The sequence below is a fragment of the Phyllostomus discolor genome, chromosome 4 (genome assembly GCF_004126475.2).
Source record: "Phyllostomus discolor isolate MPI-MPIP mPhyDis1 chromosome 4, mPhyDis1.pri.v3, whole genome shotgun sequence".
Lineage (NCBI taxonomy): Eukaryota > Metazoa > Chordata > Mammalia > Chiroptera > Phyllostomidae > Phyllostomus > Phyllostomus discolor.
In genome coordinates, this window is record NC_040906.2 from 176,832,819 (window position 1) to 176,847,935 (window position 15,117).

At 35.5% G+C, this 15,117-nt stretch overlaps 1 protein-coding gene across 1 annotated transcript; it reads left to right on the top strand.

Moving 5' to 3' along the window:
- The first annotated feature begins 1,492 nt into the window (after window positions 1-1,492).
- LOC114495157 (small ubiquitin-related modifier 1) lies at window positions 1,493-2,660 on the top strand. Its single transcript, XM_028510316.2, has one exon. The coding sequence runs from the start codon at window positions 1,576-1,578 to the stop codon at window positions 1,879-1,881; it is 306 nt and encodes a 101-aa protein (XP_028366117.1). The 5' UTR covers window positions 1,493-1,575; the 3' UTR covers window positions 1,882-2,660.
- Window positions 2,661-15,117: the final 12,457 nt, after the last annotated feature.

Here is a 15,117-nt window from a genome sequence, read left to right on the forward strand (position 1 = left end):
AACATTCCTGCCGGTGACAATTTTGCCTAGGTATACAACAAAAGACTATTTGGGAATCAAGGTGTTTTCTTCTTTTTTGGACAAACAAAAGCTGTTTTGCAGCATGTGATCTGGGTTACTAGGATTAAATAGCCTTGGGGCATCCAAGCTGCTACTCTTTATTTAGCTCTATGACTTATTTCATCCTTTCAATATACCATCCAAATTGTTTAAAGTTGTTTTTCTTCACTATGTTCTTGCATGGAACCTTATTTCTGCCTTTTTGAGTATCATCATAGAACATTTATTTGAGTGTCTGCTTGTTATCCATTCCTTGTATGTGTCTGACCAAGGACAATTGGTCAATAGTATTATTTTACTGATAGTCACCAAATCTTCTGATACTTGATAGAGGCTCCCAAGCTCTCCCATTAGAACAATGCTGGATATACAAGACCTCCAGAGACAATGTTGCTGCCAGTGTCAGGCTGTTACAGGGTGCAGCCAAGAGGGGGGCCCCCAAATAGGCATTTGAAATGGGGTCCAGAACTTAAGGTGTCCAGGAGATTTTGGGATGTCTCCATACCCCACCCCAGGGTGTGGGTTGGGGGAAGGGACAAATGGAGCAGGGCCATTGAGAGCTATTTAGCATAGCAAAAGCCTTGCAGCTAAGCTCTGGCGTGGTCATTTAACATATCTATAGCCTTTGGCTGGTTGCATAGATATGTTAAGTAGCTGTGATCAGCTCTAAGACAGGGGAACAGAAGTAACTTCCCCACCCAGAAGTAACTTCCCCATCTAGATGTAACTGGGGGCGGGTCCCCTACATTACAGCGCCTGCATGGGAGCTCAGAGAGGATTGGCTCCAGGACATGGGGCCACACCTGCCCAGACTCAAGATGGCAGCCCAGTAAAGCTGGAAGGATACGAGTTCTGGCATATGAAGCCAAGTGTGGGAGGAGTTGGAAATGAGGCTGCAGAGGAAGATTTGCCGTGGGGATTTAAAACCCGGACTTGGCGGCCATTGAGAGGAGAAGGAGAAGCACGCAGACTTGATGGAGTGTAGACTCCTGCAGCCCTGAGAAGAGAACCACGCGGCCTGGTAGGGTGGGGCCCCCACAGCTTTAGAAGGGGGAACCACCACCTGGTTTTAGCAGAGATCCCGGCGACTCAGCCGAGGGTGCCAGGAACCCAGGGAGGTCTCCCAGGCGAGATCGAGTACTAACTGGGAAGAACCAGAGGACTGCCTAAGCCATGGACTTCTATTTCCTTTCCTGAGATACAGTACTCTGGACTGGGCAAAGGGGGAAGGAAAGAAGGACTGTGTCTGTTTGTGGGTGTTTTAAGGGACTTTAGGATTTTGGTGAAGACATTAGGTCACTACTTTAAGTTAGTATAGCATTAAATAAACATTTCCTTTCCTTTTCACGAATCTCTGGCATTGAGAAACGTCTTTCCTCTGGCGGCGGACATAACGGACCCGGGGCCTTCTTTCAATAATAGCATATCGGGAGACGGATTTGTAAACCCCGGAGCGAGGTTCTACCTACCCGAGGCCGCTGCTGTGCGGAGACCCGGGGTGAAGCCACCATCACCATGTCTGACCAGGAGGCAAAACCTTCAACTGAGGACTTGGGCGATAAGAAGGAAGGAGAATACATTAAACTCAAAGTTATTGGACAGGATAGCAGTGAGATTCACTTCAAAGTGAAAATGACAACACATCTCAAGAAACTCAAAGAATCATACTGTCAAAGACAGGGAGTTCCAATGAATTCACTCAGGTTTCTCTTTGAAGGTCAGAGAATTGCTGATAATCACACTCCAAAAGAACTGGGAATGGAGGAAGAAGATGTGATTGAAGTTTATCAGGAACAAACAGGGGGTCATTCAACGGTTTAGATATTCTTTTTATTTTATTTACTTTTCCCTCAGTCCTTTTTTATTTTTAAAATTAGTTCTTTTGTAATGTGGTGTTCAGAATTGAATTGAAAACTGACCCCTACCCCCTGTGTCTTTAAAACATCTGGTAATTTGAATTCTAGTGCCCATTCATTATTGTTTTGTTTTCATTGTGCTGATTTTTGGTGATCAAACCTTAGACCCCTTCATACTGCCCTCTCCTTTTTAAACATTACATGTGTGCACAGAGAGGCCACCTTTTTCAGGACTGTGCATTTTCAGGCTTGTGATACATGAGGTCGACCAATTCAAGTGTTCGTAATGACATTTCTAATTGGCCCGGAAGTTCTAGCTTGTGATTGCTTCACTCCTGGACTATGACTTTCAGTGGGAGATGGAGGTTTTTCGGAGAACTGAACCGTGGAAAATGACCTTTCCTTAACTTGAAGCTACTTTTAAAATCTGAAGGTCTGGACCAAAAGAAGAGAAATACCAGGTTGGAGTCAAGACGACAGATAAAGCGAGAGTAAAGACTAACTCCAAAGATGGCTTCACTGAAGAAAAAGCATTTTAAGAGTAAAGAAAAATCTTGTCAGAAGATCCCAGAAAAGTTCTAATTTTCATTAGCAGTTAATAAAGTTATTCATGCAGAAGTGTGTACAACAGAACACTGCTCTTTTTTATTTTAATTTGTACTTTTTGGCCTGGGATATGGGTTTTAAATGGACATTGTCTGTACCAGCTTCATTAAAATAAACAAAATATTTGTAAAAATCAAACAAAAAAAAAAAAAAAAAAAAAAAAAAAAAAAAAAAAAAAAAAATAATAGCATATCATCCCAGGCCCCCCTTGTTGTGTTCTGTAACAAGGCCAAACTACTGAAGTCCCAATATACGAATATTTCTATCACTAAAGTAAGCTTTATTGATGACGTTCTACAACCTGGAATTTTTGCAAACAAGATCGCTTTTGTTCTTCAATCCTTTTTTTAAGGCAGAGGTTGAAGTCTCAATGAAATGATGCACAGCTGAATTTCAAAAGTTCTATATAATATCTGTGATTTCCAAACTTTTACATCTAGAAAAACAAATGTCTTTCTTTTTATCTTTGGTTCCACAAATCAGCATTATTAATGAATAGTATTTTCCCAGAGTTTTAAATTGTGTTCCTGGCAACCCAAAACTCTAAAGAAGTAACTTAACAATGCCTATACTATGGTGGAAGAGGAAGCTGAGTGAGAGGAACCAGGATTTCCCCCAGCCCTTGATTCAAATGGAGCAGTTTTCTTTCACTTTTAATATGTTAGGGTACAGTTTAGATTTTATTTCTACTTCTAAGTATATTTTATTGATTATGCTATTACAGTTGTCCCATTTTCCTGCCTTAATCCCCTTCTGCCTTGCACCTCCCCCTTCTCCGACATTCCTCCCTCCTTAGTTCATGTCCATGGATCATAGCTAGAAGTTCTTGGGCTTCTCCATTTCCTATACTATTCTTAACCTCCCCTGTCTATTTTGTACCTACCAATTATGCTCCTTATTCCCTATACCTTTTCTCTCCTTTTCTCCCCTCCTACTTCCTGCTGATAACTCTCCATGTGATCTCCATTTCTGTGATTCTGTTCCTGTTCTGGTTGTTTGCTTGGGTGCCAGATGGAGAAGAAGAACAAGAAAATAAAAACTTATTTGAAAAAAATAATGATGGAAATCTTCCTCAGTCTGGTGAAAGAAATAGACATGCAAGTCTAGGAAGCTCCGAGAATCACAAAGAAGTTGGACCCAGGAGGAACACACCAAGACAGATGATAATTACATTACCTAAGATTAAAGATAAACAGAAAATCTTAAAAACATCAAGAGAAAAGGAGAGAGTTACTTACAAAGGAGTTCCTATTAGACTATCAGCAGATTTCTCAAAAGAAACCAAGAATGGGCTGGAAAGAAGTATGCAAAGTCATGAAAGGCAAGGACCTACATCCAAGATTACCCTACCCAGCAAAGCTATCATTTAGAATGGAAGGGCAGATGAAGTGCTTCCCAGATAAGGTAAAGTTAAAGGAGTTCATCATCACCAATCCCTTATTATATGAAAAGTTAAAGGGACTCATCTAAGGAATAGAAGATCAAAAACTCTGAACAGTAAAATGACAACAGACTCACAACTTATCAAAAACTGAACCTAAAACAACAACAACAACAATAATAGATCTCATTTTTAAACGGGTCTCATAAATACTTGAAATGCACTGACCTGGTCTAAAGCAAAAGAGGAAATTAAGAGCTTAAGAGAGTAAGATTTCCTTTTGAGGACAGCTGATTGGTAGTGAAGCAAAGAGGGGATCCTAGTCTTTCAACATCTGGTCCAGAAATTTTAGACCCATGTTTAAAAGATTATTTAATAAAATGTGGGTATTTATCCATACCCAGTGAAAATGACATAGCTACTCTGGTGCTCGTGTGGCTATAGGAATTTCAACATAAACTTCAAATTTCTCTGTAGTTTCTATTTGACTTATATTTCTGAACAGTACTAAATGTCTTAATATCTTATTTCTGTGTCTAGCAATTAGGGTATTAGCATTAATATTTTTTATTTTAGAAAAGCACCTCTTTTATTAAAAAGGAAATTAAGACTGCACTAAGAAATAAATATTAAAAAATTCAAAGAAAGGAAATTATACTATGACAGATGCATAGGGCTGCAAGTTAGGAAACATGATTTCAAACACCATGTTGCCACCGAGAAGTAGCTTTGTGCCCTTTCTCTGCTGATCACATCATTTAGGCAGAACTCAAGTATGTTACTTTTTAGTGTAGTTAGTGCCATTCAATGTACAAACTTTCTTCCAGATCTAAAAATCTATGATTCTCTCTTCCCAGTGAATTTGGTTTATCTCCAGATCAAAAAATAAAACATATAACTACTCACTGTATATCTCCATGCTCAGATTATGTGTTTATGCATTAATATATGCTTACAAATCAGAGGAATCTTCAAGCTTTTTTAATAGTTCTAATTTATTTTTCCTATTTTTTAAAATAAACCACTATAACAATAAATTCACCTTTTTAAGTATACAGTTCTATGAATTCTGATAAACATACAGAGTTACACAATCACCACCAATATTAAAATATATAACGGTTCCATCACACCAAAATATTCTCCCACACTATTTTACAGTCATTCCCACATGATTTGTATTCCCTAGAAACTACTGCTCTGTTTTCTGTCATTGTTGTTCCATCTTTGTATCATTTTTTTTTAATTTTAGCCCTTCTCACTTTCTTATTTTGTCCACAACTCTAAAAGTTAAGTAATATAAATTGCACCTACTCTGATGATTGCTTTATACCTTGTTTAATTTTAACATTATCTCTATGATGCAGAAACCACTATACCTATTTCACATGTGAGGAAACAGACTCATAACAAGAAGTAATTTTCCAGAACCACACAGCTCATAAGCAAAGGGGCCCAGCTCCACAGTGACCACTGCACCACAATACTGACCCTGGTTCGGCCTACCTCCAGACTTTTTTTATGAGATAGCAAAATAAATTTCTATTTGTTTGAGACTATTATTTTCAGTTTTTTAGGGGTTTTTTTTTTTTGCCTTTTTTGTTATATGAAGCTAAATCTAACCTCAAATACTTTGGATCCTCCTTTTTGGATCATCCTCTTCTCAGGGCATATACTACTCATCTCTACAGCAAGTTTACCAAAGCCAGGAAGAGATCAGAGTTTAGTTCTTGGTGTTTTGGATTTCTGATTGTTGCCCAAGGTGAAAGCACATTCTCAAATTCATATTTTTTTAAATTTTCATCTACCAGAATCTAAGACTCTGTTTTCATTATTTCCAAATTGAGAGGAGTACAGGGAAGATATTTGCTGGAGCTCCTAAACCCCAAAATTTATTTTCATTTCTAATTTGCCAGATGATTGCTCATTCTCCAATTAAACTTGTGTTATGTATATGTTTTCAAAAACTGCTTAGTCCTGATTTTAGCATGCACATTAGAGGTACATTTTATGCCAACTCAAACTCACAAAAATGAATTTGCTTTATAGCAAAGGCAACCCTAATGCTCAAATAGGACAAATGTACTTCACACTCACAGATCAAAGGTCCATAGGCCAAGATTCCCTCCCCTTAAGTCCCTTTGGAATATCATATACAGTGGGACACAACTCCCTTAACCAGCTTTCTTCATCTTAAAGTGATTAAGAAAAAATAGTGTCTACTATTAGAAAGAAAGCTAGAATAGCATATAAATAAAAAAATACATGAGAAGAACTAAAACTTACATTTTAAAACATTGAACTTTCATGTGTCCCATTCTGTTAAACAATCTGATATTAAGGTCATAAGTATTAACTTTATATTGCCATCTGCATATATATTTTTATATAAGATCCAGAAAGAATGTGATTAAAACATCAAATCATTTCATGACCAGTACACGAGCAAGATAGATAGATGAATAATTTTTTTAAAAAAGGAAAATTATGTGGGTTTTTAGTGTTTCAATCACTCACTTATGGAAGAAAAACTAATGTTAGTTGGTATTATTAGATGATAACATTCCTAATCTTGTAGAAATGGAGAGGAAGTCATAGTGTGCACATTTTTCAGGGAAGAATTTCTTTCTACTGTCTCTGAAGGAAGAAGCATGCTTTGTGTGACCAGAGGCTGTGTTTTTAACTCAGGAACTTTCTGACTGTTAGACCTGATCTTGTTTTTTCCTTGTGGGTATTTTTTGACAACTAAACCTTAAGGACATATTTATGTACTCCTTTCAGCAAGCAGATATAAATTCATGACCTACATTTTATTTTCTAACATCATTTCAGGGGTCCTCTTTTTCTGAAATTCATTTTCTTTTGCTTCTTAAAAATTATTTTAAACCATTCATCTTTTTAATGTAGATATTCCTGCACTAGTTCTTAAATCATTTATTGAATAACACAAAATACAAATTAACTAACTAGAAAATTATGCAAGTATTGGTATCTTTAGTTATTTAAAACATCTAAAGTATTATAGGTATTAAAATAGAATGTGAAAAAACTAGAATGTGAATAGTAATTATATTATCATCTTAATCCTATAAGATCAAAAGTCAAAGGAGTGTTATAGAGTACTTGGCTGTCAGGAGTATAAATTTTACTTAACTCATAGGGAAATAAAGACATGAGAAAGCAAATAAGTCTAAGGGTTCAAAAATCTGAAACCTGATATTAATGCACTATTACTGACTCCAAGTTCAGACCATCAGTTGTCCATCAACAGAATGAAAGTTAATCAGCTTTATTATTTTAAAAGTGTAGATACAGTTAAATACAACCATACCAATGTGTTTTGGTTGGTTCAATTTCTTATTACAGATGAACTCAAATTAAGATAAAAATACATCTGCTATAATATTTGTGTGGATATATGAATCACTATAACAATATTGTACATAGAATAAAATAACAAATCAAAAATGTTTAATACTGACATAGTTTTCACTGACAATGCAATAGAGAAGGAAAAACACTTTTTTTTTTTTTAGAATCCTTTACCTCTGCTATGCTATGTCCCTAGGCAATTTTGCCCTAAAGCTTTCTGTCTTATGTACAAACAGTCAATATCATTATACAGAAACAGTTTGGGGAAGTTCTGATTTATATCTCTTCTAGGTCAATTATTGTATCTTAGGTGTTTAAGCACCACCCCTCACTTTCAAAGGTGTCCTGATTTGAATGACAAATTATATGGTCACATTAAATATGAAGGATTTCATTCAGTAGTTCTCAAAAATCATAGATAGCATAAGTCCCTTACTCTCAAAATGGTCATGATTCTGTCCTGGGAGAAAAATTAGTCATACAAAAGGGAGTTGATAAGTCTCTGATTACTATGGCTAAATATTTTCAAAAGCTGTCACTTAAATCATCTAGTCTTAGAGCATATTTAGCTATATCTGTAGAAAGTGCATGAAAATAATCTTAGTAACAGTTAACATTTATTAACTCCCTGCTTGTAAATGTGCCAGAAACTATACTAAATATTTTATTTAGATTGTGTTAGTTATTTCTCAGCACAGCTTTGTAGTTATTATGACTACTTTCATTTTAAGATGGGAAATTGACACTTACAGAAAATAAATGTTTGACCCAAGGTTATGCAGCTTGTAAGTGGTAGTGCCAGAATTCAAACCTAAAATTGAGACTTCATATCAAGGTCTTTACAATTTGCTATATTTCTGCCTCATGAATACTTAAGTGATATTATAACATCAGGAAAACTGTGCCTCTTCTGTGCCCAACAACCCTCTTTCATTCAACATTAGTCCCAGAAATTCTATTCTGAGAGCCATTCCTTCTGGCTTTGTTTAGTGAGTGTGTGGTGAACATTTTTGGGGTTGCCATCCATTGTTTATTCTATGCACCTATTTGAATAATTTTTTATTTAAATATGTAGATTCATGTGGTTCAGATGAAACTGACATTTCTGGTCCAAGAATGGAGCATATGACCTAAGGTCAGCTAATTTTGTGCATTCTTTCCTTTGGCCATAAGGACTGGACCAAAGATGGGCAAGTGACAACACCTGAAGGCCTCAATATTTACAGTCAGATTATACTGGACACTCATATTATACTGGACATACACTTATTTTCAGGCTGGGTATGAACAAAGATATATATATCTTTGGATTATATATATATATATATATATATATATATAGCGTCATAAGGATGCTACTAGCATCCCTTTAGGGGTTTTAAAGATAGAAAGCATACTACATAATGCAAGAAAAGGAGATGGAGAGAAATTGGACCCTAGGTGGCATTTGATAATTCACTGAATCAATCTTTACCTGTTTTGGCTTTTTAGATATGCAAGTGATGAATTTCATGTATTGCTTAAGCCAGTTTTAATTAGGATTTCTATTAGTTGCAACTGAATTAACCTGAATTAATACACAAGGGATAACATTAGGAAAGTGGGCCTGTGGAGTAGACAGATCTCTTAGAATGAGTGATGAGATATGACACATCCCAGTTTTACCAAGTGCCTCCAATGCTACAATATTTTATAGATCACTGTGACTTCTCTTGGTATAGTTAGTATACTAGTTCTTTGCAATAGTTCATGGGAATTTTTAAAAAATGATGAAAATAAGAAAGTATGAGTGCAAAAATAAAATTAAAATAAACTCAAGCAATAAATAAATAAATAAATAAATAAAGCTTATGAAAGAAATAGGTCCTCAACTATCTATAGCATGCCTTTAAAACCAAGTAATAGATTTTGCACTTGAATCACCTAAGTGGACTGAGGAGTTAGAGGCTCAGAGAAGTGAAGTGACTTTCCCAAGGACAAACACTGACTACATGACAGAGATAGGATGTTATCCCAGAACTGTTAATTTCCAAAGACGTTGCCCTTAACTTGCTATGCTATAATAACACCCTTGCACAGTCCATCATTTCTGCCCAACACACTTTTTTAGAGCTCCCCTCTATAAGTGCTGGCATGAGGCTCTCCCACTGCCTAGTTCAAACTTCCCATAACACTTATCATACATCACATCAACTTTAGTTTCTAATATTACTATTCTCCCCTGCTAAACCAAAATTAACTTTTTTCTCATGACCTGCTCTGTGATTTGTAACAATGGGTAAAATAAGTAATCATACAAATTAATCATTTTTAATGGGTTAATATTTAATGTGTAATGACTTCTCAGGAAAAACAATATTCTAACCATTTAAAATAGATATTATAAGATGCTATTTCATGAACACTACAAATACTATAAAATCAACATATTCCAGTGGGGCTGGAGACATGGAAATCAACAGAAGGGCAGTATTCTGTGTCGACTGCAATCTGACATTTGTAAAACCTATTGCATAAGCCTCTCAGTCCACTGCTGTGTAAGTCAGATCTAGTTGCTGCCCATCCATCCATGAGAATTGCTCAAGTAGAAAAATAATAGGAACAAAAACCTTAAATGAATTTCTCCCAAAAGTATAAAAAAGGTAATATGTTCACATTGGCTTGTCCAAATTGCTCACCTGTCTGCCCTTACCCCAGTGAACCACATGCCTGCAGAACATAAACAACCATGTGATGCTTTACATGTGCGTTGACTTTGTGAGAAAGTAAGCAGGGTTAAGTGAAGAATGACTATAAGATTAAACATTTGGAATAAATGGTCAGTAAAATCTCAAATTCTATGCCATAAAATAATGTTTCAAATCTTTTTTAGAGTGTTTCTGCTTTGCAAAAGTTTTATTCAGATCATAATAGTTTTACTGTCCTGTCCTTGTATTTCAAAATCATTTTTATGTCTCAAGGGCAATCGCTTTTGTCACAGCTTCTCAAATCACTAAGCCAAGAGACCATACCTTATACAGAAATAAGAATACAGATCCCCAGGCAAATGGAAGAAAAGCAAAAATTATTCCATTTATTTTATTGCCTTGCCTAAGTCACTTTTAGCCTATAGACTGATTTTTCTGGCTTTTTAATGAGATCTGCATCTCTGCTCATTTGTGCTAGAATCTATTTTCATGAGAATGCTCCTTCTCATACTCACTTTTCTGGAAACCATTTCTGCAGGGATGGGAACAGCACTGCCCAGAAGTGGAAGTTGTCAAATTCCTTCAGTAAGGTAAACAGGTGTCCTCAATCAGAAAGCTAATGTCCAAATCAAATTTTTGGCAAAAGGTGGCAATAGATAGTTCCCTAACAAGCATTTTCTTTTCTTAATTTTTTCTAAACATTTTTCTTCTTTAATAACCAGTAATACTTTACATATTTAAACTCTTTTCCAGACCATGGCAAAAGAGAGATGAGCATAATAGATATCTAAACTGTCACGGAATCTCATCAGTTCTGCCTCCCATTTCTCTTACCCCTCGATTTATCATTCCTCTCTTTTCTCCACTGTCACCATTCTTGCCCAAACTAACAGCATCTCACCCATATTTTTGCAATATCTTTACAAGTGATGTCCTTTCTCCTAATCACAACCAATTCCATACATTTTTCACTTTAAATGAATTTTAGAAAACAAAACAATTGTGTCATGTTTCCTCCCCATTTAAGATATTTCCTTAACTTCCCATTTCCCTAGCATAAGGTAAAACAATCTTAACATGGACTATAAGACATAATAGGATCAGGGTTGCCTACTTTTCCATCAATTTTTCTTTCTTTCTTAATCTTTCAGCTCCCCATACACACTATAGCCTTTCTTGCCTCCAGAACTTTGAAGTACTGATCTCTATCTACTCCCAATAATCCAATCTCCCCCCCCCCCACCCATCTTGCAGCAACCCTCCTACATTTGACTGGCTCACTTTTACTCCTCCTGATGTCTCAGCTTTAACTCCACTTTCCCAGAGAGTCTTCCCATGATCACTGGGTTCTAAGCCATATTCTTGAGATGCATTCTCATTGTACCATGTACTTCACTATTTTTGGTATTCTTAACACTCAAAATGATTTAATACCTATATTTCTTACAGTAAAATTGATTTAATATCTATATCATAAGTTCTGTGACATTAGAAAGTCTGTCTGTACCATTCTTGACAACATGTATTCCCAGTGCTTAGCACATAAAGGGAGCCCAATAAATACAGGAGGAAATAGGGCTTTTTGATTTCTGCTCTACTAGCAAAAGTCTCCAAGAAAAAATCTAAGGTAAGTGCCTACATATTTTCTTCTGTCTCCAGAAACAGACTCTGACTTCTACTGAATTTACAGAACTCACTGTGCCTTTTGAGCATAAATGGAATACAGAATCAAGAAAGTATTTTGAAGTCAGTTATGTGGTCTGCCTGGAAAAAATTCATACAAATGCATATGAATATTTATGTATATACTAAATACCTTCACTCTTATAATGGGTGTTCCATGCTTATTGCTTAGAAAAAAGAGTTTAGGGGGGGTAAAACTGGAACTCTTGTGTATGTGTGTGTGTGTCTAAAACAGGTACATATTAAAGGTATATGTATTACCATTTCAAACGTACCTGATTTGTTTTGAGTCCTTCTCCTATTTGCTTTTTCTGCCATCTCATCTTTTCACTGTGCATTTGCCCATCAACTTTACTGAATCCCAGCAGAACCACTTGTTTATTTAGTAACAAGTACAATCAAATTTTAATTTTTCCAGAGCTGATCCCTGAACAAAATGTTCTTCAGAGATTTTATTTGATAAAGCAACAGCAGGCTCTTTTTAAAGACCATAGACAGAACATGAAAGAGGTGGGTAGAGCAATAAGCAATGCTGATTAACTAGAAGCTTCCAAAACATACCTAATATTTAAAATATCTTCTGTTCTATGCATTACTACTTGAGACATACATTTAATGCAGATTGTCATTTTTTGTTTTGAGTTTTAATTTTCAATATGAAAATATTACCTCATAAACAAAAGATAATAAATAATTCAATGAACTTTTATATAACTATAAACCAGATTCAATAATTATCACAATTTTGACACATTTGTTTCATCATTTTTTCCTTTTACTCCCATTGTATCATTTCCGTTTTACACAATTAAGTATTCATATCTAAAAAGTATATGCAAAAGACAAATACCATATAATCCCACCTATAAGTGGAACCTAATCAACAAAACAAACAAATGAGCAAAGTAGAATCAGAGACATGGAAATAAAGAACAAACTGACAGTAACCAGAGGGGAGGGAGAAGGGGGGTAAGGGAGGAAAGAAGGGGAAGGGTCTATCCAGTCAAGGAACATGTATAAAGGACCCACAGACATGGGCAACAAGGTGAGGATTGACCATGGGATTAGGGGGTAGGCACAGTGGGGGAGAGCAATGGAAAAAAATTTGAGACAACAATAAAATTAAACAAAAATAAAAACAAATAAGTAATTGAACAATGAAAATAAATAAAAATGAACAAAAATAATAACATTGAACAATAAAAATAAATAAATAATTGAACAACAATAAAAATAACAAACAAAAAAATTTTAAAAATTAAAAGCATCTGCACTTTTTCTTTCATAATCACAAAGCCATAATTTCAACAAACAAAACAGCAGTCATTCCTTGATGTTGGCTCTTTAAAGTTAATTTGTTTGATGCAGGATCCAAACACTCCTCCTCATAACGTTACATTTGGTTGCCATGTCTGTTAAATCTCTATTAATCCAGAGTGGTTCCTCTTCCAGCTTTTATTCACGCCTTTGACTTACAGAAACCAAATCTGTTTTCCCATAAAATGTCCTAAAAACTGGACTAGATTGTTTGTGGTAACATTTAACTTGTCCTTCTATGTTTATAATTTGTGTTTAAAAGGAAATATACTTAAACAAGAATGCCTATGTGCCAAGAAGTGTCTGAATATTCCAAAATAACTTACAACACTTGTACTATACTTTGACTTACCCAAGTATTTACTTATATACTCTCAAGTAGCTATTATTGTTTATATGTTGATTCTATCTATTTCAAGATTGATTCAAAAACTGAGGTAAGCCTGATCAAACTGAAGCTGCCATGGTCAGACTATAAGCCTTTGGAGAAGTGAAGACAGTTAAAAAATAAAGGTAGGTGAACCTATGCACCCCAATGTTCATAGGAGCACAATTTACAATAGCCAAGTGTGGGAAACAACCTAAGTGCCCATCAGTAAATGAATGGATCAAAAAACTATGGTCATTTACACAATGGAATTCTATGCAGCAGAAAGAAAGAAGGAGCTCCTCCCCTTTGTGACAGTATGGATGGAACTGGAAAGCATTATGCTAAGCGAAATAAACCAGGCAGTGAGGGTCAAGTACCACATGATCATCTTACCATTAATAGGAACCCAATCAACAAAACAAACAAGCAAGCAAAGCATAGCCAAAGACATTGAAATTGAGAACAGGCTGACAGTGACCAGAGGGGAGACCAGAGGGGATAATGGGGGAAAATGGTGAAGGGTTTATAGGAACAATTATAAAGGACATATGGACAATAATAAGGGCGGGGTGGAAACAGGGGAGAGAGGTGGGGAGGGCTGGGGTGGTGGGGAGGGGTGGGGGGAAAAGGCAAAAAACTGTACTTGAACAACAATAAAAAAAGGTAGGTGAAGACAGACTGCAAAGTAGCAGAAATTAAAAAGCAATAAAATCTATGCTGTCAAACAATCCTGGGTCCTAATACTCTCTTTGCAATTTACTAATTGTGTAATCCCAGGCAAAATGCCTAGCCTGTTTGAAACTAAGTTTTCTTGTCAGTAAAATATGGGTGAAGGTACATTACAGGGTTATTGTGAGGATTAAATGAAATAACCTAATGTGCTTATATAGTGCCTAGCTTTAAAGGACAGTGTTTTTTAGATATAGGGAATTTAAATGAAATAAAAACTAAAGCATACCATGGATTAATCAACTTTATTTACAGTGCCTTTTCCTCAGTCATTTAAAAAATCTCTAAGATGAACCTATTTTATTACATATTTTTTTATATTACCACATGGAAAAAGTTTATGTTGTCAAAAGAATGAAAAAATAAACCATGGACTGAGAGAAAGAACTGTTACCCCCCCACCAAAAAAAACCCCTCAAAAATAAAAAAAAAATGAATAACTCTTTTCAAAAATGAGCAGAAGACCTCAACAGACATCACACCAAAGGAGATATACAGATTGTAAACAAGCACATGAAAAGATGCTCAATATAATATGTCATTAGGGAACTGAGAATTAAAACAATGAAATAATATTAATACTACATTTCTATTAGAATACTACATTTCTATAAAATGTAAATTACTGACAATAGCAAATGCTGGTGAGGATATGGAGCAAAAGGAACTCTGATTCACTGACGCAGGGAATGCAGAGTGGTAAAGACACTTTAGGGGACAGTTTTTTACAAAACTAAACATGCTTTTACCACACAATCTAGCAACTGCAATCCTTGATATTAAACCAAGTTAGTTCAAAACATACTCGCTTAAAATCTGCACACAGATATCTTAGCAGCTTTATTTATAGTGGACAAACTTGAAAGCAACCAAGATATTCTTCATGAGGTGAATAGATTAACTGTGGTACATCCAGATAATGGAATATTATTCAGCTCTAAAAATAAATGTGTATCAAGCCATGAAAGGACATGGAGGAAACATTAATGCATATTACTAAGTGAAAGGAGTTGATCTAAAAAGGCTACATATTGTTTGATTCCAATTATATAACAT